Below are 26,143 nucleotides of genomic sequence, written 5' to 3' on the forward strand. Positions count from 1 at the left end.
TGACTGACGAATTGAGTGTGCAGGAGAGGGAGGGGAAAAAACAAAACAAGAAGTAGATAAGGAGAGGGGATGGGGAAGAGGAGAAGGGGAGGAAAGCAAAGCATGGGAGGAGATAGGGAGGGAAGGAGAACATGAAACAATTCAGAAACCAGCAGGGGTGGACTGGAAAGTACAGTATAGCTACATGCATGTACTTAAGTACTTGCACTGAAGTACACTTTGGAGGTGATTTTACTTTATTTGAGTATTTCCATTTTTATATACTTCTACTCCACTACATCTCAGAGGTAAATATTGTACTTTTTAGGCTACATAGTACAAGTATTTGACCTCTACAGTTTGTTGCTTTGCAGAGTTAGATTATAATAGGAAAACATGCTTTAAACCAGTGGCACTATTTTGGCTACTTTAAAATTGACCAGGTCAACGAGCTCACCAAAAAAATACATATTATCCCATTGCTGAAAATAGTTAAACAATGTATCTGAGGGGGTTTTGGAATAGCGGTGCTCGTGTTACATAACAATTAAGACGCGCGAACGCGGGAAGCGAACGCAGCTCGTAAAATGCAACAATTGGAATACATTTTTAAGTTTTCCTTTTTTTAAGTTTAAGTTTAAGTTTTGTGTGTGTGTGTGTGTGTGTGTGTGTGTGTGTGTGTGTGTGTGTGTGTGTGTGTGTGTGTGTGTCAAAAATCTGCAGAACTACAAGCTCTATGAGCTTGCAGATCTGCTATTTTTCAATAGCTAAAGTGTAACATAATCCTTAAAACACCAAAAGGGGTTCCCATCCTGAATGGGTTAAACTAAGCCGGCCCAGGTGGCTGGCGTATAGCGGCCCAGGTAACTATAGGCTGCTAATGCAGTGCGTCGCTGGTTCCAACACTGATTACCCGACGACCTTTGTCACTCCTAATCGCTCTCTAGTTAGTCTATAAAGTCAATAAAGGCATAAAAAGCCAAAAAAAGGCTTAAAGGTGTAATGCAACGGAAATGGTGGACATTTTATTTTGAAGTTTCAAACGGTTTCAAGTTGAAACCGTTTGTAGTAATACACTCTCTGGATGTTATCTTGAATGGGAATAAAAACGGAGGATTTCTGTAATCAGTAGCAGCTGTGTTTGCCTGTTTGGACGGATGCGGAGATATGGGGAATTAAACGGGTGAGCTTCATTTTTATTGGCTTTTATCGATGTGGGCCTCGACGCGTCATCACGCAGCACGTTTTCGTTTTCAGGAAGCAATAAAAAATATATTTGTATGGACTTTTGATATAAAAACACACAAAAATTAGAATTTTCCAATTTTTTTGGCATCCATTGTTAGGTATGCCCATATAGTAAGGGCATTTTATCAGGTATTTGACCAATCTGGGAACTAAATCGTTACCAAGAAATTTCTTCACCAATGTGTTTCTAAAGGTGTCTAATAATAACACATTGGTGAAGAAATTTCTTGGTAACGATTTAGTTCCCAGATTTTCATAGATTTCTCTTACTAATATGATGACCACGGAGATGGTCTAAAAGTGTGAAAAATTTCACTACACCTTTAAAACAAATTTAAAACATTAAGCCGTGACTCAATATTTATACACCATCGATTAAAAGAATATCTGATGTACAAGGTCCGCACGCATCGCAATCTGTTCTTTTTTTAAACAATCTTTATTTCGTCCCCAAAATAGTATATATAGGACTCAAGCGGATAAACAAAGCGACAATGTCTTTCTATTCTTTCCCGACCTTTCACTGATACACAACACCCAACACGGTAGACCCAATTAAATAAACCTTCATCCCTCGGTCCCCATTCTCCCCACAGCTGTAAAGAATTGAACGTAATCTTAAAATATAAAATAAATAAATAAATAAATAAACAAGGGGAAAAAATATTGAAAACATTGTTGCTTTTGTGTTTCTGGGTCGACGTTAACTTGTAGTCACCTTGAAGGAACAACACAGCCAAAGTGAAACGCATTGATCTCAACAACACAAAGCAAAGGCCTTGGGGAATTAGGAACAGTGAGTGTGTGTGTGTGTACTGTATACAACATGCTCCAAAGCATCCAAATAAAAGAAGAAAACATCAACCCGAATAATAATACGAATAATAAGAACGATGATGATGATGAAAATACTTTCTTCTTACAGACTCAAGGACAGCATGGGAAATAAAATAAGCTACAATGCAGCCCAAGCAAAGGGCTTGATTATGTGTCGTGACTCGTTAGGCGAGCTATACAGTACAATGTTGGCTAGTTTTCATATCAAGGACATGTATTTGGCCGCAGACCCCCCCCATTTGAAAAGCTTTGTGCCAGCGATCCCCGTACGAAAACGTGTTCAAAATCATGCCACATCTTTCACAACTTTTCAATATTTTTTTTTTAAGATTTTCAAAATGAACAGACTGTACAGCGTTATTGGTGTGATAACGGTGTGATAACGGTGTGATAACAGTGTGATAACGTTGTGATAACGGTGTGATAACGGCACGCAACTAACTATAAGTCCGGCTCAAACGGTATGGAAATACACACAAAAAAGAAGCTGGCACTGTGTGGTAAATGTAGGTATAAGAATGGTGGGCAGGTGTGGGTGGACTGAACCAAGATATTGGTTTCAGTGAGCCTCACACACACACACACACACACACACACACACACACACACACACACACATAAACATGCACGACGCCGTTACGTTTTCTGATGGTCTCAGCTACTTAAAAAATAATAATAATAAAAGAGTACAGTGATGTTAGCCGCCTAACAACCCCCCACCCCCCCCTCATGTGAATTCAGCTTCATGCCGTGTTTCGGAGGCCCTACTCTGTGGGTAATTGGAAACAGAGGCTACGTTCTACTTAAAACAAACCTGCGTGTTGGGGGAAGGGGGAGGGGGGGGGGGGGGGTGTTTACATTCTAGCTCTGCTAAAGCCCTGGGCAGCTGTAAGTAGCTGCGGGGGTTCGGTGCGGCGCGTCGCAAAACAGCAGATCTACAAGCGCACTGTATACTATAGGTCTGCTGTTTTCGGCGCACGGGCGGCACGGTCCGACCGACCTATACCGACCGAGCTATAGGAATAAATCAAGCCTTTAATAGCGTCGGCTCCATCAGGTCTGCCCGTGGCGTGACATTACGGAACACACCTCATCAGTCGGGGAGAATCAACGTGACAGCCCCCCCCCCCGGAAACGAACGAAGACGCCGCTCATCAAGCATGTTCAAGAGCACGGCCGTCTGGGAGATAGAGATCGTCTGGGCTGGCTGTAGTGTACACTGAACATGTCTTAAAGGGATAGTTCACAATTTTTTAACTTAAGCTGTATGAAATACTTGCCATTAATAAAGTGGTTGAAGCTGTATTCATTGATTGCCCGTTGAGTCCCGTAGTGGGAGTTCTGCTCTGGTTTTGGTGAAACATTAAGTAGTTACGATCATTGTGTGGGGGCACAGGGCCCACGGATTAAAAAGTAAATTAATCCACAAAACTAACGTCATTTGTATTGTTGACGTATTTCTAAAATATATTATTAGCAACTTTCGTTCAACTTTGACCACTCTATAACACAGAACATTTTTTGGGGGGGTAGTGATATGGACACATTACCTGAGTCTCAGGTAGGGCCCTCCAGAAATATGTGTCTACCTCATAATCTGCCAAATGAAATGGCGCAGATTATGCAGTGGTCAACTTTCCGCATATTTTGCATTTCTCATTTTTCCGCATATATTTTTCAACTCTCCGCATATGTCACGACTTTCACTGCATAAATCACATAAAAACCCCACATATTTCATCGCAAAATCAATAATTTTTAGCCTGCATAATCAAGGATTGGTGCCCGCGTTTTACTGGAGGGTCTAGTCAGGGAACAGGCATGTCTTGATGGGACACACCGGGATGGGGCTGATGGCTCTTTTGTCCACACTCTGTATATAAAATATCACGTGTAATTGTTGGAGCCACCCCACAACACCAGATGGGGCTGATGGCTCTCGTGTCCTGCACACTCGCACTGAATCATTTCCTGTTATCTCATTTATACTTGAGAAAGACCAATAGGGGTCGAAACGTTGTACAGTTGGAGGCCATCGATATTGTCCTTTTCTTTTTGCTGAGGTTTGCGTGATCTGCGCAAAAGGACAGTTAACCCATTTTGGGCGGGAACCCCTTTTGGTGTTTTAAACATTATGTTATAATTTAGCTATTGAAAAATAGCAGATCTACAAGCTCGTAGCACGCCACCGAGTGGCGCGCTACGAGCTTGTAGGTCTGCTATTTTTGAAAAATCGTGAAAATATTTATTTCAGAAAACTGGAGGATTTAGAAGGATTTTTAAAAATGTTGAGGTCAGGCCTAAATGGGTCAAATGATAAGGGACAATATCGGTGGCACCCAACTGTATGCCCTGCCCTGCCTGCTGTGATTGTGAATACATTTACCTGGAGCATTACAAAGTGATTTGCGAGCCCTTGCTTTTGTTCTTGATTCAGGGACACAGCGTCACAGAGAGAGCAGCCTCTTTGCAGACTAATTTCCCCCATATGTTGAAGTCCAGCAGTACACATGCATATTGAAATGTATTGCTATATGCTTGTAACATATAGATGTCCCAGTCTCACAGAAGGAGCACATTATTGTGTCTTGAAATCTCCCCGATATCTTTTTGTTGGCGTCTCTGCACACAAGGCAGTGCACATCAACAAATAGATGCCTCATTGGCCGCTGCAGTTCGTTAGAGCCACATGTGTGCAAGAGGGGGGTATTAGTGGGGATACGGGGTTTAGCAAAATAGGGCCGTTTATGGGCTCTATTTTCGTCCATGCTAAAGCCCTTGTGCTGCATTCACATGGGATCAGGCAAATGGTAGACGGCAAACCGGAAGTAATTTTAGTGGACGGGAGCAGGACGGTAAACGGAACAGGACGGCACGGCAGCCAGAACCGGTGACGGTAACGGCAGACGGCATCTATGTTAAAATATTTCATCTTTGTACCGCTCCGTGGCGCCCAGCAGGTTTTGCCGTTTGCATTTTTGAAAAGTTCAACTAGCCGATCTACATCGACACCTTGTGAGCTTGTACGTAGATTGGCTATTTTAACTATTCAAATTTTTTTTTCAAAATAGTAAACCAAAAAAAAGGCAAAGAACTTTAGGGATAAGGGGTTTAGCATGGACGAAAATGGAGCCCTTTGTCTCTCCATTAATTTAAGTTGTTTTATTTCCCCTTGCGTTGTATAACCCATTGCAAGATGCAATGGGTCTGGTCCACAAGATTCGATACACCACCAAGATACCCATGTTCCTCTAAATAGTAAATACTTCCTTAATGTCCACACCCACAACACCAGAGGGAGTTCAACAAACCATGTGCAACCCAGATTTGGCACAAAAAAGGGACTAAATAAATTTTGCTCCTATGCCACCAAAATTTGGAACACCCTACCAACGGTCATTAAGACATGCAAATCCCTTGACTCCTTCAAAACCACTCTCAAAGGACACCTACGGACGGCTGCAATTCGAATCCCCCCCCCCACCCCTTTTCCCCCTCAATGTATATGTTTTCTTTTCCCTTTTTACCACCTTTATGATGATGATTTCCTGTTTTTTGGCTATATAGCAGTATATATTGTATGTCTCTAAATGTTATGATGAATTGAACATGGTGGACCCTCTTGTAAACAAGTGTAGTGCTTTATTGGGTCGTCCACTCACAGTTGACAGTTTTTATATTGAGTTGTGCTTGAAGTGTACTGTAATTCTGCAAACTATGTGAATAAATACTTCAATTAATCAATCAAACCCTGATGCCCTGGCCTGGATCAAATGAAAATCGTAGTTCTTCTACAAGGCTGCCTCTTGCTCCTGGCCCTTTTTTTTTAACAGTTTTTACTGTGACATTCTTATATTTATTCGCACAGACATTAAAGAAAATACCTCAATATTGAGGATATAACGGCTATAGGCATGCTACTGTATATTAGCTTAATAGTTGTAATATGGAAATACATGGCAGCTAGTGCACGTTTATGCATTCGAGGCAAATATTGGGAATCCGAGACAATGCTAAAGCCGAGGAGTCTAGTTTAATTACCGCCAGGAGTGTTATTGCGCTGACATACCGGATCACAACACCGTGTTACTATATTTCACTCCGTAATGACATCATTACCACAAGTTAACCCATTTTGGGCGGGAACCCCTTTTGGTGTTAGCATCATGTTATGCTTTTAGCTATTGAAAAATAGCAGATCTACAAGCTCATAGCGCGCCACCGAGTGGCGCGCTATGAACTTGTAGGTCTGCTATTTTTGAAAAATCGTAAAAGTGCGGCACAAATCTTTGAAAATTTAACATAATATTCTTTCAGAAGACTTTTTATTTTATTTCGACGTCAGGCCTAAATGGGTTAATTGCGTGCCTGCGAGGGGACGCGTTTGATTAAACACACGGATGCGTTCAATGGAGGGTTTTTTAAATAGTTGGAATTGGCCCTTTGTAATTCCGTCTGTGTTCCCAGGTACGCTGTGGCATGGAGATACGCAGCAGACACACAAGAAGAGACAGAACGCCACAACATCAACCAACAGGGCTTTTGATCCTTTGTTAACCCAGTCAGGCCTGACTTCGAAATTTAAACAAAATGTTTTCTAAATCATGACAATTTTCTGAAAGATTTGAGCCACATTTTAACGATTTTTCAAAAATAGCAGACCTACAAGTTCATAGCGCGCCACTCGGTGGCGCGCTATGAGCTTGTAGATCTGCTATTTTTCAATAGCTAAATTATAACATAATGTTTAAAACACCAAAAGGGGTTCCCGCCCAAAATGGGTTAAATAGATCAATGAATCAATTAACCACTCCATCCCTATTGTATACTTTGTTGCACAACAGCTGATTTATAAGCTTGTACAGTAGGTCAGCTATTTTCAGTTATTTTTATGTTCTATTCTCGCCAATACCGTATGGCATGCCACCAAAACAGGAATAGATTATGAATTGATTTGATCAATTATTTGTTATAATCGATTACATATGGATTCGCTTGATTAACTGTTTTCACCCCTAAATCAACGCCGCACCAGAAAGAGCTATAGCCGCAGCTATACTGGGGCTCGAGCACGCAGCCTGGTACACCAGGGGTTAAGAAGCACAAACAATAACATTTCAGGAGCAGATGTCCTTGAGGCGAAACCAAGGACGAGGCAATTGCTAATCTCGTATTCCCAGCATGATCAAATCACCAGGCAACAGATATAAATAAAAGGACAGGAAATGAGGAATTCACATTCAAGGGTGTCAGCGGTGAAATGAAGATTCATGGTGAAGAGGCGCGGTGAAGGCAGCAAAAATTAACTGCAAATAAAAGAGGGACAGACCCAGACGGCCTCCAAAGTCCGCCATATAAAGTAGGTTTGGCGGTACGAGGAGCTAGGGGAGAGTGAAAGAAGTACTCTGATTATCGTTCTTTCTTCTTTTTACTTACATAAAAGTAGCAATACCACACAACGTAGAAATACTATTAGTAAAACGTGTGTATTAGATGCCAGTACATGCAAGACTACTGCCGTCTGACAGTTTTCTGAAAAAAAACATGTTTCTATGTCAGTGGTTCTCAAACTTTTTCATGTCAAGGACCCCCAGAATTATATGTAATTGGCCGCCGGCCCCCATCTGAAAATATGTTGTTCCCGGGACCCCCCAGAAGCAAATATTTGAGTTAAAACGTTCGCTCTGAAAGAATATATATTCAAAGATTTGCGCCACATTTCAAAAATAGCAGACCTACAAGCTCGTAGCACGGCACTCGGTGCCGCGCTATGAGCTTGTAGATGTAGATGTAGTCATGTAGTCATGATTTCAATAGCTAAAGCATAACATAATTCTTAAAACAACAAAAGGCGTTCCCGCCCAGAATGGGATAAAGTAGGTTTGGCGGTATACGAGGAGGGGGATCTTCTTTTTACTTACGTAAAAGTAGCAATACCACACAACGTAGAAATACTATTAGATGCCAGTACAAGAGTACTGCCATCAAAAATGTACTTTAAGCACCAAAAGCAAAAATGCTATGCAGAATGTCCCATTTTTTCCCAAAGTTTTTTAAAATCCATAATTTGTGCCTATTTTTCGACGTATAAAACAGAAGCGTGTTTTGAAATGAAGTAACTATAGTAACTAAAGCCGTCAAATAAATTAATTTTTAGAGTGTAAAAGTACTGTACAACATTTTGCCGCTGAGATGTAGTGGAGTAGAAGTAGAAAGTATTAATCATATTTTTCTTGGCAAGTAAAAGTACCTCAAAACGTTTGCGCAGCACAATACTTATAGTTCCTTCCCACCACATGGGGGCCAGCGATGCTAGATGGGGTCTGGCGGACAGTTGAACAGTGTTGTTTTCGTCGACTAATACGAAAAATGTTCGTCGACTACCTTTTTTCACTGACAAAAACTACATAAAATCGAAATGAAAACTAAGCCATGATGACTAAAACTATGACTAAATATACTGACAATTTCATCAACAAATACAAACTAGACTAAAATGTTAGGAAGGGACTAGTGGACAAGAGATCCAGTATAAGTCATTTTACACTTGGTTGCATGCTGAAAATAGCAGATCTACAAGCCCACAACGCGTCGCATGTGAGCTTTACTTGTAGATCGGCTATCTTCAGCAAGTGTAAAAAAACAGTCATTACGACAGCATCAACGCCCACCAAAATACATTTTAGTCGACTAAATCGCATGACACTTAGTCGACTAAAACTAGACTAACACTAAAACATTCCAGGTGACTAAAATGTGACTGAAACTAAATTGAAGAGACTATGACTAAAACTAAAATCAAAATGTGCTGCCTAAAACCACACTGCAGTTGAGGCTCATAGAGGCTGATGGAGAAATGGCTGTACTTTGTCATGTTAGACAGCTGCTTTTATTTGACAGCCAATATAGGCTGCGACCGAACTGGATATTCTAAAAATATGAGTCTGCACTCGCCACCGACATCACCAGACAGTCTCGTTTTCTGCTCATTTCACAGCATCATTTGTTACTATGAATGAACTGTATGCCACTATGCCCCCCTTTGAGTTTTGTCTGTCGGCCTGGAATGCAAACAACGAAGACGGGGGACATGTTTATATTCGAATCTTTAACACTGCATCTATACGGTCACTGTAGTCCAGGGCAGGGTTCTCAAAGTGAGGTCCAGGGACCCCTCAGGGGTTCTTGGGATGGGGGGGTGGTTCCCCATGGTCCTTTCCAGGTCTGTAACTCTGAGAGTGTACAGCTGGAACCAAATGGACCCTTACAAGTCCACTCTCAGAGTTATGGGGACATTAGCCTCGGTACCCTGCAGGCTTTTATTTTCGTTCGCATCGGCTCAAAAAAATTAAAGCCTGCGGGGAACGATACATTTCCTGGTCTAGGAGTGGGAGTGAACTACAGTGCAGAGGGGCGTCGCTCGAAATAATGGTCAAAAGCTTTATTTTTTTGTAATTAGAAATGAGAGATGTCCCGATACTGTATCGGTATCGGAAAAGTATCGGTATCGGCCCTTATTTGTATTGGGATTCGGTTCATATCCCAATGTATGAATGAATGAACCATTGTAAAGCGCTTTGAGCACTTGGAAAAGCGCTATAAAAATGCAATTCATTATTATTATATCGGTATTGGTGAATATGCCAGTCTAACCAACAAGACCGCAAGGTCTTTCTTCGGTGCTGTCCTTTTGGACCAATTGCTGTGCTTGACTGTACCCTGTACTGTTTGCATTTTTTTGTCTAATAAAATTATCAATCAATCAATCAATCAATCAAACCATAGATCCGACACAGGGGTAAGGGGTTGACACTATGGCAGGTAAATAAAATGTTGGGGCATGTGATGTGGAGTTTGCTTTTGGCCAAACTGCAAGTGCACATTTGAGTGAGGAGTCTGCTATAAACACAACACAAGATATACTGTATAGCTACAGTATAGATAGCTATAAACACAACACGAGAGCACAACACCGGTATCGGTATTCAGTATTCGGTATCGGCTAACACAGAAATTGTGGTATCGGGATCGGTTCGGGAACAAAAAAAAGGTCAGTATTTAGAAGGCTTTTTTGTATCGTCCTCAGTCCCTATAAAATGGGTCATTATTTCTACACACCTGTTTCTGCTCCTCTCCCAGTCCGTCCCACATGGACGCCACTATCTTGGAGACGTCTCCGAAGGTGGCGTTGGGGTTCTGTCCCTTGATGGCCGCCTGCGTGTCCCTGAAGAAAAGCGCGTAGGCCGACACGGGCTTGGTGGGCTCGTTGGGGTCCTTCTTCTTCTTCTTCTTCTGGGGCTTGGGCTTGGGCTTCATCATCATCTCCGACGAAGGCCTCTTCTCCCCCGTGATCTGGAAGAACATCAGCGCGACGCAAAGACACGAGCAGTTTATTGATACTGGAAAGAACAGGGGACTCTCTCTATCTCTCTCTCTCTCTCTTTGCCTCTGAGATGTACTGGGTAGAAGTAAAAGTACTGGCAAATGGAAAGACTCAAGTAAAGTACAAATACCTCAAAAGTGTACTTAAGTACAGTACTTAAGTAAATGTACTTAGTTACTTCACACCACTGCCAAGCGGTTCCCAAAGTTTCACATCAATGCCATGCATGGATGGACCCCAAAATAGACGCGCAGGCATAACACCAGAGGGAGCTCATCTAACCTCGTCCCCCCCCCCCAAATTCGGCTCAAACATGGGAGTAAATGCATTCTACTATGCTCCCACCAAAGAGTCCCAAACATGGGAGGAAATGCATGCTAGTATGCTCCCACCAAAGAGTCCCAAACATGGGAGGAAATGCATGCTAGTATGCTCCCACCAAAGAGTCCCAAACATGGGAGGAAATGCATTCTAGTATGCTCCCACCAAAGAGTCCCAAACATGGGAGGAAATGCATTCTAGTATGCTCCCACCAAAGAGTCTTAAACATGGGAGTAAATGCATTCTACTATGCTCCCACCAAAGAGTCTTAAACATGGGAGTAAATGCATTCTACTATGCTCCCACCAAAGAGTCTTAAACATGGGAGTAAATGCATTCTACTATGCTCACACCAAAGAGTCCCAAACATGGGAGGAAATGCATTCTACTATGCTCCCACCAAAGAGTCTCAAACATGGGAGGAAATGCATTATAGTATGCTCCCACCAAAGAGTCTTAAACATGGGAGGAAATGCATTATAGTATGCTCCCACCAAAGAGTCTCAAACATGGGAGGAAATGCATTATAGTATGCTCCCACCAAAGAGTCTCAAACATGGGAGGAAATGCATTATAGTATGCTCCCACCAAAGAGTCTCAAACATGGGAGGAAATGCATGCTAGTATGCTCCCAGCCTCCCACCAAAGAGTCTCAAACATGGGAGGAAATGCATTCTAGTATGCTCCCACCAAAGAGTCCCAAACATGGGAGGAAATGCATTCTACTATGCTCCCACCAAAGGTGGTGCTCTAGCACCCCCTAGTGTCTATCTGTGCACGCCACTGCTCCCACCAAGGGAACGACATTGATTCCCTACCCGAAACTCTGGGACGGGACCCGTTTGTAGGCCACGGACCAATTTGTAATTATGGTCACGACTCAAAGAAAAACAAACAAATCAAAGAAATTCCATAAAAAAATTAAAACAAAGTAATAAATAAATAAATAACACATTCAGTGCCACATATTAATTAACACTTTTCATGCCACCATCTTCGGAACGTTTTTGGCTGGGGACTCGATCCCGGAAATGCTTTGGCCATGTCTCACAGTACAAGCTGGATGGATGGATGGATGGATGGATGGATGGATGGATGGATGGATGGATGGATGGATGGATGGATGGATATGTAGACGCATCATTTGATTTCTGTGTTCAATGTCTGTATAGCCAGTCAGCATTATGTCATTATAACAATGTTTCAACTGGCTGTAACCACTTCAAAAAATGTGCGGAAAGGATAACATGTTTCTGCCAACCTCTTTTCTTGTTCTTCCTCCCCCCCCCCCATTGCCCATCAATACATTTATCAAAAACAAATCGATTCTCTGAATTTATGAAACCATTTGAAATGCACCTGTTCCGTGGTATATTCAATGATGGCTTTCAGTTGTTCACAGTGTGATGCGTTACACTTATGACTTCCATGCAATGGAGCAACAGAAAGTACTCGGAAAGGCACATATGGCTGCACTGGCTTTGATGTGGCACTATAGAATGAATTAGGAAGAGGGAAATGGAATTGCTCACTGATAGTAGAGATGGTAATCGTTTTTTTATTCATAATTTACTGTGTGGACAGTCAAAGTCATAACAGGGGGGAAGTATAGTCAAGGAAATATTGTTTTAATAGAAAAAACTTCCTGTTCTTGTGGTATGACTGCATGCCACCATATTTGCATACTCTGATGAATGACAAAAGTGAGGATTCGTCCACACTAATGTGTTTTCCTTGTAAAATGCATAATGCATGTTTATTATACGCCGTCCACATTACTATTTGAACGACCTGAAACTGAGACTTTTGAAAATGTCTGCTGACCCTGTTGGAGTTTTGGTAATGATGGGTTTTAACGAAGAGGACGTTGAGTGGTTGAGTGCTTCTCAAACATTTTTATGCGAGCGCCGCCGAATTAATGTGCAATTTGAAAACATTTTCTGCTGAGGAGCCCCCATGCAAGATGTGTGTTTAAAATGTTTCAAAAATATTCAAAAAGTTGTTTAATTGCATCTACACATGAAAGGTGCTATACAAATAAAGTTGTATTATTATTATTATCATTATCATTATCATTATCATTATCATTATCATTATCATTATCATTATCATTATTATTAGTAGTAGTAGTAGTAGTAGTAGTTACACAGTATTTCAAATAGTCAATGTTTATAGGGTTAAAGTGCTTAAACAGATTTTGATGCAATACTTTATAATTTATTTTAATAATTTTTTTCCTGGGGACCTCCTGGACCCCCCTCAAGGACCCCTGGGGGGGTCCCAGACCCCACTTTGAGAACCACTGGTATATAGTTGATGAGTGTATTTATGCACGTCAAATAATAATAATAATGCTGATAATGTCAGCTAATCTTGTACTTGCATCAACATTGTTCTACTAAAGCCGTTTATAATGTTCATCATAGACGGGAAGAATTTATAAAGATCACTAAGTCCATTTAGCCGAAGGGGACAACTACCCAATACAATCACTCCCACACAACACTAGCCAAAACACCCACAAGCTGCTGGCGGCAGATTAACATGGGAGCCAATTGAAAGCAGAATCTCTCCTCAGCAGCTCCGCGTGCATGCAGACACGGCATGGCTGTGCACCCAACACAATAACATAGTTAGTTTATAACTGAAGCATCTGAATGATGAAAGGATGTTAAAGTATATACAGTACCAACATGCAGAGTGAGGATCTGAACACTTTGGATATTAACCCATTTAGGCCTGACGTCGAAATTTTAAATAAATCTTCTAAATCCTGACAGTTTTCTGAAAAACCCATGTTTCTATGCCAGTCGTTCTCAAACATTTTCATGTCAAGGACCCCCAAAATATGTAATTGGCCGCCGACCCCCATCTGAAAATATGTGACTAAATTTGATTGAGGGACTGCCATTGGAATTTTTTTAATTTTCATGTCATAGCTTCAAATTGACATATTGGTTGTTCAGTTTGACCCACCAGTTTTGGAGATATGGCTTATAGAGTAATGTCTTGCAGAAAACAGCGAGTTGAGAAAACAAGCTTGAAAAGTTCACTTCTGTGGTCTCCAACATTACACCTAGCTACATGTTATTTTGTAGCTAGGTGTAATTATTTGGAGTTTGCGCGATGGCAGGCTCTCAGTCAAATCTGGTCACATATGTTATTCCAGGAACCCCTCAGAAGCAAAGATTTGAGTTAAAAACGTTCAACGTTCAATATTTGCGCCACATTTTCACGATTTTTCAAAACTAGCAGACCTACAAGCTCGTAGATCTGAGCTTGTAGATCTGCTATTTTTCAATAGCTAAAGTATAACATAATGCTTAAAACACCAAAAGGGGTTCCCGCTCAGAATGGGTTAAAGTATACCAATATGCAGAGTGAGTATCCGAATTACTGTTAGTACATGACACTGTAATAGTCGTAACTGTAATTGTAATTACTGTAATTGTAATTACAGTAATTACTTAGTAATCCCTAGCCACTACAAGATCGCAATGCATTGCAACGCAACGTGATGTGAGCTTGTAGATCGGCTGTATCCAGTTTCCCTGCACTGTAACACTCCTGATTTCGCTCCGGCGAAAGGATCCGGTACAAACCGGAAAATAAAATTCGTCTGATGTATCCAAACGATAGTATTTCGCTTGCCAAAAGTATATGTTTTGGGTGTATTAAATGACAATCGCGGGACATGTAACAAATTGCGGATTTCACTTTGCAAGCGCTGCTCTAAGCCACCACTAGATGGCAGTCAATGAGTTAATTTCATCTCACTGCCAAGCATGAGGCACATACAGCAAAGGGACTCAGACTGGCATACTGTACTGTACTGTACTGTACTGTACTGTACTGTACTGTACTGTACTGTACTGTACTGTACTGTACTGTACTGTACTGTACTGTACTGTACTGTCCCTCCTCCCTGGCCTGTGTGTGTGTGTGTTTGTGTTTGTGTGTGTGTGTGTGTGTGTGTGTGTGTGTGTGTGTGTGTGTGTGTGTGTGTGTGTGTGTGTGTGTGTGTGAGAGAGAGAGACGTAATGGCTGCTAAAAACTCAGCTTCCCATCATGCACCTGTGCACAGTGTGAAACTCAACAGCGCCACTTTGTCACCTGCTGGTACCCGAGACAGACACACAGACATATTAGGGAGCCTAAACAGACACGTATGTATATAGGGACACACATTGCTCTGCATTGGAGTGGCTGCACCACTCAGAAAGAAAGAAAAGAAAGAAAGAAAGAAAGAAAGAAAGAAAGAAAGAAAGAAAGAAAGAAAGAAAGAAAGAGAAGATGATACCATCCCTCCCGTGATATAAAACGGACTATATTAATAGGATTCTTTTAGGAAAAAATTACAATAAAAATATGTTTTGAACGATTCATTGATGGCTTTTCAGCAGCAGTAGTACTTTCTCTCTCTCTTTTTTTGTAGTTTGTAGTTTTGTAGTTTTATTTTATAGTTTCAAGATTCACTAGATTGATTTGTCTCATAGAGCTCATTCACACCAGTACTGTATGTGTGTGCAATGTTGCAAGATCGTGCTAACAATATAATACAATTAGCACCAATGAGTTATACAGAGTATAAAGTGTATCAATTGTGTAAAGTGGGAACATTGTGTAAAGTGCATGAGATTTCCGAATAACCTAAAGCATTCCGAATAACCTAAAAAAAAAATGTACATGGTGCAAAGTATTTGGTGCAAAATCATTAAATATCACGTGCTGAACTGTAGCAGTCCTGAGCAAAATACAGTAATATTTACACACAATATGTGCAGGAGGTGTGCAAAATGAAAAATACAAACAGTGTGTGCTCTCCGGTGTTGTTTTACCAATTACCAGCGCCAGCCAACAGCAAAACTGCAACCATTGCTTCGAGACTGTCTGACATTTCTAGGGAGCCAAAGCATCGGGAGAGGAGTATTCACCAAAGCTGTTTTTCAAACTCACCAGGTTATGCAGTTTGCACATCCAATCTGCTCAGCTCCGTAGCTGTTATTACGCTGCACATTTCTACACTCTGCTACCGTTACAGTTACAGTCTTTTGTGTATTGTGCATTCATTTTTTAAGGTATATACTACATAATACTTAATTATAACTATTTTACACTGTTATAGTAGTTTTCAAAAATCGGACCTGTCTGAAGTGAGTGGTGGTGCAACAGCGCCCCCTGTTGGTACCCTAAACATACATACGGTACATACTTAAATATTAGCTGGTTAGTTTTGTTGGATCTGAGCTGACCACCCAAGTTTCTCCGATTAGAGAGAGGTTCTGTGACAACAATATACTTTTAACAGAATTGCAAGAAACTGAGTGAGGGCTGTGGACTGAGTGACTGGTTATATAGAGCGTCGCAGTCCCGCCCCCTACCATGGCCCAGGAAATGATTCTCCATTCATTTTCCTCATAGACATTTCAGAAAGTATTTATTTAAAGACGGTTACGCCGCGGACAAAGCTAACTCGAGTCGTGACAAATCATGACAACAAACACAATTTTTTGGGCCGAACAAATAATTAGAAAGAAGAAAAAAACGGCAGGTTGCAACACTTTTTTTGTTGTTTTTCTTCTTTGTAATTATTTGTTTGGTCCAAAATATTGTTTGTGTTGTCATGAGTTGTCACGACTCAAGTTGGCTTTGTCCGCGGCGTAACCGTCTTTAAATAAATACTTTTTGAAATGTCTATGGGAAAAATGCATTGGGATTCATTTCCTGGGCCATGGTAGGGGGCGGGACTGCGACGCTCTATAGGGACACACCTGGACTGTGATTGGGCAACGAGTTAAGTGGTGATTATGATGGGAAATTTCCACCAGAGGCTTCCATTCAGACAGCATGAGATCATTCACAACACAGAGAGTCAGGGACACAGCCAGGGACACAGCCAGGGACGGACAAAGCTGGGCATTGGAGGGGCTAGCTGCACCCTATGGTTGCACCACTCACAGATCTAGCATAAATAGGCAGCCAAAGTATCAATCCACATCTTTATTACGTCATCATTGAGAGCCAGTTATACCTGACGTCATAGCTGCTACGATACATACGCATCAAATGGGGCGCAGAGTAACCACAGTATACCGCTAATCAACTTACAAATTACATATACATATGTATACATATACATACATAGGTGTGATTAGGACCCCAAATCACACCTTAGAAAGCATGAGTGTCTATTTCAAACAAAGTGTTTTTTGACTGGGGGGTCATATTTTGACAGCAGGAATTGCCTGTCATAATTTGACACCCCCAGTATTAGGATGTATTAGGATGTTGATATTCATTCATCAGCCACATAGAGGCATTTCCTTTAATCCACCCGACACTGATCGACATATACGTCACCATCGAAAGCCGTCTCTTACCATACTTAACAATATTACTTTTTTACCTCCAAAAACTAGGTACGTAGCAAATAGCTAAACCTAATAATTCAATATTTCAAACGTACTTTCACAGAGAAGCTGAGATTTGACAGTTTGTAGCGGTCGACAGTAGTTGCGCGCTCTGCTTGCGCAAATGGCCTACTTGTGTGCAACAAGCAAGTAGGCACTCGACAGAGTGCAGTTCTAGTTATGTCTGTGTCCCTTTTATGCCCATATACAGTATGGAGTTCTTTGTCAGGCATGCCCAAATATGGAGTCTATGCAGATGTCCATATATGGAGCATCATGGGCCCAATCCAGAGCCCAGGCAGAGGCCTTTTGTGGCGGTTCTGGACAACCGTGGGACAGACGACTCGACACCGGGCACTGCACCCCCCTGTCGTGGTGTGGAACGCGTGTGTCGAATTTGGAGTCGGTGGGGTGAACAGTTCTCGAGTTACGTGGATTACATCCGTACACACAGTACACACGTACAGTACAGACATACGTACGTATACAGGCAGACATACAGAGACATGGTGCATAAATAGATGGATGTTCTTGAGGTGCAGTAACTGTTTATCCCCCAAAATCACAAAGGCAAATTTGACCTTTTGGGATACACAAATATACGTCGGTGTGTCAAAAAAAAACCATAGTGACTGCACTTTGATTGCTAGTAAAGAAAATTACATCCATTGTACAAGATTTAAGCATCAGAGTCTGCAACTTCCATCAGTCGTGGAGTTCCATGCGTGTCTGTGTGGAGAGTCTCCCCAAAATAATCACAGGCACAACAATAAATAATATGTTCTCCATCCCTGACCTGCATAAACGTAGCAATGCCAGACCACACCTCTGCTCTTTTAAATCTCATCTCTCCATGCCCAGCATGTTACTCTACCACTTGCAAGCCCCCCAAGGAAGCATATCTGAAGTGATTATGTCAGCTACCAGTAGGAAAGGCAAAGGCTTTACATTAATTGCAACATCAAGACCCAACAGAATCCAACTCCAAAATGGGTCTGTAACTCCGAGAGTGTACAATGGTTAATCTCTGGGGACCCCAATCTACATGAAACACAAAAAAAGAACCCTAAAATTGTGTTTGTTTATTAACTGTACAAATGGAACCAAACGAGGGTCCATTTGGTTCCGTTTGAACAACTCTCAGAGTTCGTCACATGAGGCGTTGAGAACCAGTGGTCTATGGCAGTGTTTCCCAAACTGTTCAGGTTAGGTTCGAGACCCAAAAAAGAGACTATAGTCGTTTGCCCGCGACCCAAACTAGTGAAAATAGCCGATCTACATTCCATTATTTTTTTTATATGATTCTTTATTAAAAGTCGGGACCCACTGTTTTGGGGAAAACAGTGGGTCCCTATATGGCCACACCAGTACCTTAGAATGAGGATCAGTCTCCTCTTCCTGATTGGAGCTGGAGGGGGAGGGCGTGGCCGATTTACTTCCCGGGGGCGAGGGGGAACCGTGGTGGGGGTGGGGGGGCGCACCGTGGCCGCCGCCCCGGCCCTGCACGTGGGCGTTTAGCTGGGACAGGGCGCTCATGGGGTTGGACAGTATCCTAGCGGAGCTGTTTATCAGCGGGAGGTAATGACCTCCGTCTGGGTGGTGGTGCTGGTGGTGATGGTGGGCCAGCTCCTGCATCTGGATGTGAGAGATAAGAACACCAGCTTTTACTATAAGTCTTGTCTTATATAGTCTTGTTTTTCCTACTGCAGTGTTCATTTTGTCGACTGAGACTATAAAAAAAGACTACGATTTTGATAGACTAGCTAGAGAGTAAAAGGGCTCCATTTCCCTCCATGCCCTTATCCCTAAACTACTTTGCCTTATTTTATTTTTTTTACTATTTTGAAAAACATTTTTGAATAGTTCAAATCTACAGCCAATCTACATCGATGTGTTGTGAGCTTGTAGATTGGCTATTTAAACTAGTAGTTTAGGGATAAGGGGTTTAGCATGGACGAAAATAGAGCCCTAAGACTAAACCGTTTCAGATGATTATTAACACTAAAAGATTAATTTAACACTAGGACTAAGACTTTGATATTTGTGGCCAAATTGACATATTGGTTGTTCAGTTTGACCCACCAGTTTTGGAGATATGGCTTATAGAGTAATGTCTTGCAGAAAACAGCGAGTTGAGAAAACAGGCTTGAAAGGTTCACTTCTGTGGTCTCTAACATTACACCTAGCTACATGTTTAAGCATTTATTTCATATTTACATGTCGATTTCAGCTCTGACATTTATTTCAGACATGCTCTAGTATGTGAAGAGTCTGCCTGTGCTATTAACTCATTTTGGATTTTAAAAAAAAAGTCTCCTCTGGTGAAAAGCTGGAGGTTGCGCGATGGCAGGCTCTCAGTCAAATCTGGTCACATTAGGTTGACTAAGACTAAACAATTTCAGATGACTAAGTAGGAATACAACTAAAGGGTGTGTTAAAAAAAACTAAGACTAAATCAGAATTTGCTGTCAAAATTAACACTGCTTTACTGGTAAGCTAGTAGTAATTATTATCAGCCAAATATTAGTGTGCGTGCGTGCGTGCGTGCGTGCGTGCGTGTGTAAATATTTGGGACGCTATATTTAAATGCTGTCCCAATATAATTTAAAATAACAGTACATTGATGAGAGACATATAGGTTGGGAGGAGGGGGGGGGGGGGGAGGTGGGGGGCGTCTAAATTGCAGCGGTCTAAATTACACCTGATATAAAATGCATTTTCTCTGCTACAGTAACTCGCAATGTTGTGCATGCTCTTATTATCCAATGGCGTGTTATACCTTGACTCCGGTCATGACCTTGACTGTGCTTTTAGGGCAAATTTTGAATACCAATCCTGCAGTAGGAAATGCCCTTGACCAACCTATTGTTCATCATACAATGATTAATCAAATGCATTATCTTCCCTTTTTTTTATCATAGTCATGAATTTAAGAGAAACGGTGTCTTTTTTCCCGCATGGTAATCTTGCTCAGCCCACAAACTGATTTGTCCACGGTTCACCATGCAGTCCACATAACAAACCACATTCATCACATAATCAACCTCGACTTCCAACCCACCAAGAGACATCTGTCTTGCCTATGCAAAGATGAACCGCACTCAGCAGTGTTTACGCCACGTTATAACTATAAAATATACACTCTCCGACCTTCAGGTTTAAAAATGTACCATCCAAATGGAAACAAAACAGCCATCAGTATTAGAGACTGAAATTCCTAATGGAGCACTGTTGCCTTCAAAGATTATTATTACTGATCCAGAAGCCATTAACCTTTCATAACGTTATATGCTTTTAAGAGTCTTTAAACATCTTCAATAATAACCACATCAAAAGCTTTTCTTCAGGATGCATCGGGACATATAACTCGAACGCGGACCAAAGTATGCTTCTAATGCCGGCATTAAATGGAGAATGTTTGGCAATTTACAGATCAGAAAGTGATGAACTAGCATTTATTAGCGCCGCGTGAAACATTCATGAGTTAAATAATACATTACACATTAGCGCAGTGCTAAAAAGATCAAATTGAGAGAGCCTCGTATATATGAGGTCTTGATAAACATGAGCATGAGGTTCAGAGATGAAGGCTTGCCTCTCTAATCGTAATTGGTCCCAGTAGGTTGCCTGGAATAAAAATTCACTGCAAAGTAATGTTGTAAGAGAGAGAGAGAGAGAGAGAGAGAGAGAGAGAGAGAGAGAGAGAGAGAGAGAGAGAGAGAGAGAGAGAGAGAGAGGCTCTGGCTTGCTTTGAAAACTTCTAATATTCACAGGACATTAGATTCTGTGTTTGCCTCAGCAGCTGCTAACAAAAGGCAGCCGTGAACAAAGACATTCCTTTTGCATTTCAAATAACCATGCTCTACCCCCCCTAACACCAACACCACCTACACTACACCCTCCAACTTCCAATCATAATTCAAAACACCATCATTCCCACGTCTTAAAACACAGGGAAAATATCTTCAGCGAGAAGAGAGAGAGAGAGAGAAAGACCCAGAAAAAGGAGAAGAGAGAGAGAGAGAGAGAGAGAGAGAGAGAGAGAGAGAGAGAGAGAGAGAGAGAGAGAGAAAGACCCAGAAAAAGGAGAAGAGAGAGAGAGAGAGAAAGACAGAAAACGGGGAGGGAAAAGAGAAAGAAATAGAAATCCATTAATTTTCCATTTTCCACGGAGCTGCTCTTTAAGGGTCTTCACAAACCAAGAAGCATTGAAAAACCAATTAATCAAACATGAATGGCCTATCATAGCTACAGCAGGCCCATTTCCATAGCAACAGCCTCCCGGGCGAAATTGTCACCCTTTAATCTGAGCCACAGCATGTTTCATATAAACACGCGTGGAGGAGAGAGACGGCAGAGCAGTGCCATGCATGCACGGTGAAAAAATCCTCAGTGTTAATGTTACTCTGGGTGTAAAGAATCGACTATAGAAAGGAGGCTCCATTTTGGTCCATATATACAGTGTGAAGAAAAGGAATAGAACTCGCACACTACATTATGCTCCTCCAATGCATTCCATTTTAAAGAGTAAATGAGCACTGATGATTTTACTGTGTGTGGATATAGTTGTAGCAACTGTAGTTTAGTACTAGTTACTGTACTGGGACAAAGTAAAAAATAAAAAATAAACACAGGAATTGTATTTAACTGATGCGAAGTAAATTGCCTGCCTGCCCAACCCCCCAAAAAAACAAAAATAGAGAGCCAGCTTTTACAGTATGGCTTTTATTATCGACTAAAAAGACGTATTATCGTTGAATGGAACAGCGCGTGACATCTCGAGACATAATTAACTACCTTCTGAGGACATGGAGGGGTTGGTGGTGGTGGTGGTGGAGCCCGGGTGACGGCAGCCATCAATCACACAGAATAATTCATGGCATTTGTTGATTTGCTGTGAAACCCGCAGCGCCACGCTCCTTCTGCCATTTTTCACATTCAGCCCCATACTTCATATAAGCCTTAACCCGTTCTGGACGGGAACCCCCTGTTGGTGTTTTAAGCATTTATATGTTATGCTTTATAGCTATTGAATAGCAGATCTACAAGCACCGAGTGCCGTGCTATGAGCTTGTAGATCTGCTATTTTTGAAAAATCGTGAAAATGTGGCACAAATCTTTGAATATATATTCTTTCACGGGAAACGTTTTTAACTCATATCTTTGCAACCGGGGGGAGTCCCTGGAACTACATATGTTCAGATGGGGGTCGGCGGCCAATTTCATATATTTTTGGGGGTCCTTGACATGAAAATGTTTGAGAACGACTGACATATCGGTAGAAACATGAGGTTTTTCAGAAAACTGTCAGGATTTTAAGAAGACTTTTGTAGACTCGTCCTCGGGTCTAAATGTGTTAACTCTTTTTCATTACAGCTGAGTGTTCTCTATCCCAACTAATGAAGAAAAGGAAAAACTCTGTCATCACGCTTTTTTTTTATTTTTATAGAAGTGCAATATGCCGCCATGCACATTGCGAAGCAAAACGCAATTGATGAATCTCGGGCGAGAAGGGAAGTTACAGTTATGCAAATGTCATGTGCAGAGGTTAGGCTGACGACGGAGAAAATAAATACATGGTTTGCTTAGGCAAAGTATTAACCAATTAAACCCTATACCTGTACAGTACTGCACTTAGTTGATCAGACTAGTCCTCAGTCTATACACTAAATATCTTCACAGAAAACAAACAGGCGATCTACAAGCTCACAACAAACTTGTGAGCTAAGCTTGTAGATGGTCGATTTTCTCTGAATGTTCACAGCAGAATAGCTGGGTGCTAGGATTCATCCTCCTATATTAAAATGACCTTGTGGGTGGATACTGGGTGGTGTGGGTGGATACTGGGTGGCAGTGTTGATTTCGTCGACTAAAACTAAGACGAAAAATGTTCGTCGACTACCTTTTTCCACTGATGAAAACTACTTTTAAAGCTGTAAATGGTCAGGCCCCCCAGTATGTCTCTGACATGCTGGCTCCCTATAAGCCTACACGTTCACTCAGGTCCTCTGACAAAGCCCTCCTTGAGACCCCCACAGCCCATCTTATCACAAAAGGTGGCAGGGCATTTGCAATCCGGGTTCCCAAACTATGGAACGCCCTACCTATTAATTTAAGACTTGCAACATCTGTGTCATGTTTTAAATCCCTTCTAAAAACCCACCTTTACGTTAAGGCCTTCTCTTAATTTCCTTTTGCATACCTTATTCTATTTTTGTGTGTATGCTTTCATGTTGTGCTTGCTGTCATTCAATGATATCTTGTTGTAGCTGTGACTACGTTGTTGTTGTTTTTTACCTTGTTATGTAAAGCACTTTGTGACTATGTCTTGAAATGTGCTATATAAATAAATTCATTATCATTATCATTAAATGGAAACTAAATTAAAACTAAGCTATGATGACTAAAACTAAGACTAAACATACTGACAATTTCGTCAGTATCCAGTATAAGTCATTTTACACTTGGTTGCATGCTGAAAATAGCAGATCTACTTGTAGATCGGCTATTTTCAGCAAGTGTAAAATCAGCCATTACAACGGCATCAAGGCCCGCCAAAATAGTTGACTAAATCAACTGTAGAGTTAGTCGACTAAAATCTTACGATATTTAGTCGACTACAATCTTACGATATTTAGTCGACTAAAACTAGACACTAATCCATTCCAGGTGACTAAAATGTGACAAAAACTAAATGAAAATGTTTCAAGAGACTATATGACTAAAACTAAAATAGAAAGTTGCTGCCAAAAACAACACTGATAGGCCTACTGCAGTGTTGTGGGTGGATGCTGGGTGGATGGTGTGGGTGGATGCTGGGTGGATGGTATGGGTGGATGGTGTGGGTGGATGCTGGGTGGATGGTGTGGGTGGATGGTGTGGGTGGATGCTGGGTGGATGGTGTGGGTGGATGCTGGGTGGATGCTGGGTGGATGGTGTGGGTGGATGGTGTGGGTGGATGCTGGGTGGATGGTGTGGGTGGATGCTGGGTGGATGCTGGGTGGATGGTGGGTGGATGGTGTGGGTGGATGGTGTGGGTGGATGGATGCTGGGTGGATGGTGTGGGTGGATGGTGTGGGTGGATGGTGTGTGGATGGTGTGGGTGGATGGTGTGGGTGGATGCTGTGTGGATGGTGTGAGTGGATGCTGGGTGGATATGGTGTGGGTGGATGCTGGGTGGATGGTGTGGGTGGATGCTGGGTGGATGGTGTGGGTGGATGGTGTGGGTGGATGGTGTGGGTGGATGGATGCTGGGTGGATGGTGTGGGTGGATGCTGGGTGGATGGTGTGGGTGGATGGTGTGGGTGGATGGTGTGGGTGGATGCTGGGTGGATGGTGTGGGTGGATGCTGGGTGGATGGTGTGGGTGGATGGTGTGGGTGGATGGTGTGGGTGGATGGTGTGGGTGGATGCTGGGTGGATGGTGTGGGTGGATGCTGGGTGGATGGTGTGGGTGGATGCTGGGTGGATGGTGTGGGTGGATGGTGTGGGTGGATGGTGTGGGTGGATGCTGGGTGGATGGTGTGGGTGGATGCTGGGTGGATGCTGGGTGGATGGTGTGGGTGGATGGTGTGGGTGGATGCTGGGTGGATGGTGTGGGTGGATGCTGGGTGGATGCTGGGTGGATGGTGTGGGTGGATGCTGGGTGGATGGTGTGGGTGGATGCTGGGTGGATGCTGGGTGGATGGTGTGGGTGGATGGTGTGGGTGGATGGTGTGGGTGGATGCTGGGTGGATGGTGTGGGTGGATGCTGGGTGGATGGTGTGGGTGGATGGTGTGGGTGGATGGTGTGGGTGGATGGTGTGGGTGGATGCTGGGTGGATGGTGTGGGTGGATGCTGGGTGGATGGTGTGGGTGGATGCTGGGTGGATGGTGTGGGTGGATGGTGTGGGTGGATGGTGTGGGTGGATGCTGGGTGGATGGTGTGGGTGGATGCTGGGTGGATGCTGGGTGGATGGTGTGGGTGGATGGTGTGGGTGGATGGTGTGGGTGGATGCTGGGTGGATGGTGTGGGTGGATGCTGGGTGGATGGTGTGGGTGGATGCTGGGTGGATGGTGTGGGTGGATGGTGTGGGTGGATGCTGGATGGATGGTGTGGGTGGATGGATGCTGGGTGGATGGTGTGGGTGGATGGATGCTGGGTGGATGGTGTGTGAACAGATGCCATGAACATAACATGCTAATTTATGTATTATACATTTATGGAGACTATTCTGGCCCGTGGACAGTTGTATTACCTAACAATGGGCAGAGCGGCACTCAGACAACAGCTCCTTGTACTTCTCACTTTTACTTCTACTCCACTACATCTCCGAGGCAAATATTGGACTTTTAAACTCCACTACATTTATTTGACAACTTTAGTTACTTTGTAGATTGCGATTATAATTACAAAACATACATTAACCACTTCAGCCCCATATACATTTCGGTCATTTGAAAATAGCCGATCTGCTATTTTCTTTCTTTTTTCATTTTGGCCCCACGGTTGTCCAGAACCGCCCCAAAAAGGCCTCTGCCCGGGCTCTGGACAGGGCCCCTGCCCAGGGTCCATACTCCATATATGGAGCTGGCCTGTTCTGACGTCTGCATAGACTCCATATTTGGTCATGCCTGACAAAGAACTCCATATATGGGCAAAAACGGACACAGACATAATAACTGGGTGAGGCATGCATTTCCAACTTGCATCGTTCCAAGTAGGCCAGTGCTCCAACGGGCACCGCTGTAGAGGCTCCGCTCTAGTTTATAAAAGACAGCAAGCTTCTTCAAGGTCTTAGACCTTCTTCAGGCATAATACAGGCTATTCGAAAATAGCCGATCTATAAGCTGTCTGTGAGTGTCGCACAAAAGTATAGTTCATAGTGAAATTAGCAGATCTACAAGCTCACAACGCGTTGTGAATCTGCTATTTTTAATTGATCAAAAAGGGTCAAAAACTGGTTTATGCAAGGTTTCCACTCGTC

The 26,143-nt window shown here is 42.5% G+C and overlaps 1 protein-coding gene across 1 annotated transcript in view; it reads right to left on the minus strand.

Annotated features, from left to right (window-relative positions):
- The window catches only part of tox2 (TOX high mobility group box family member 2), a gene marked incomplete at its 5' end in the record, with an annotated part of 168,293 nt that overhangs the window by 15,813 nt on the left and 126,337 nt on the right, over nucleotides 1-26,143 (minus strand). The window contains 1 exon segment of the mRNA XM_079510748.1: nucleotides 10,183-10,416. Coding sequence (XP_079366874.1) covers nucleotides 10,183-10,416 — 234 coding nt within the window.

Source organism: Electrona antarctica, assembly GCF_951216825.1.
Source record: "Electrona antarctica genome assembly, chromosome: 9".
NCBI classification, from domain to species: domain Eukaryota; kingdom Metazoa; phylum Chordata; class Actinopteri; order Myctophiformes; family Myctophidae; genus Electrona; species Electrona antarctica.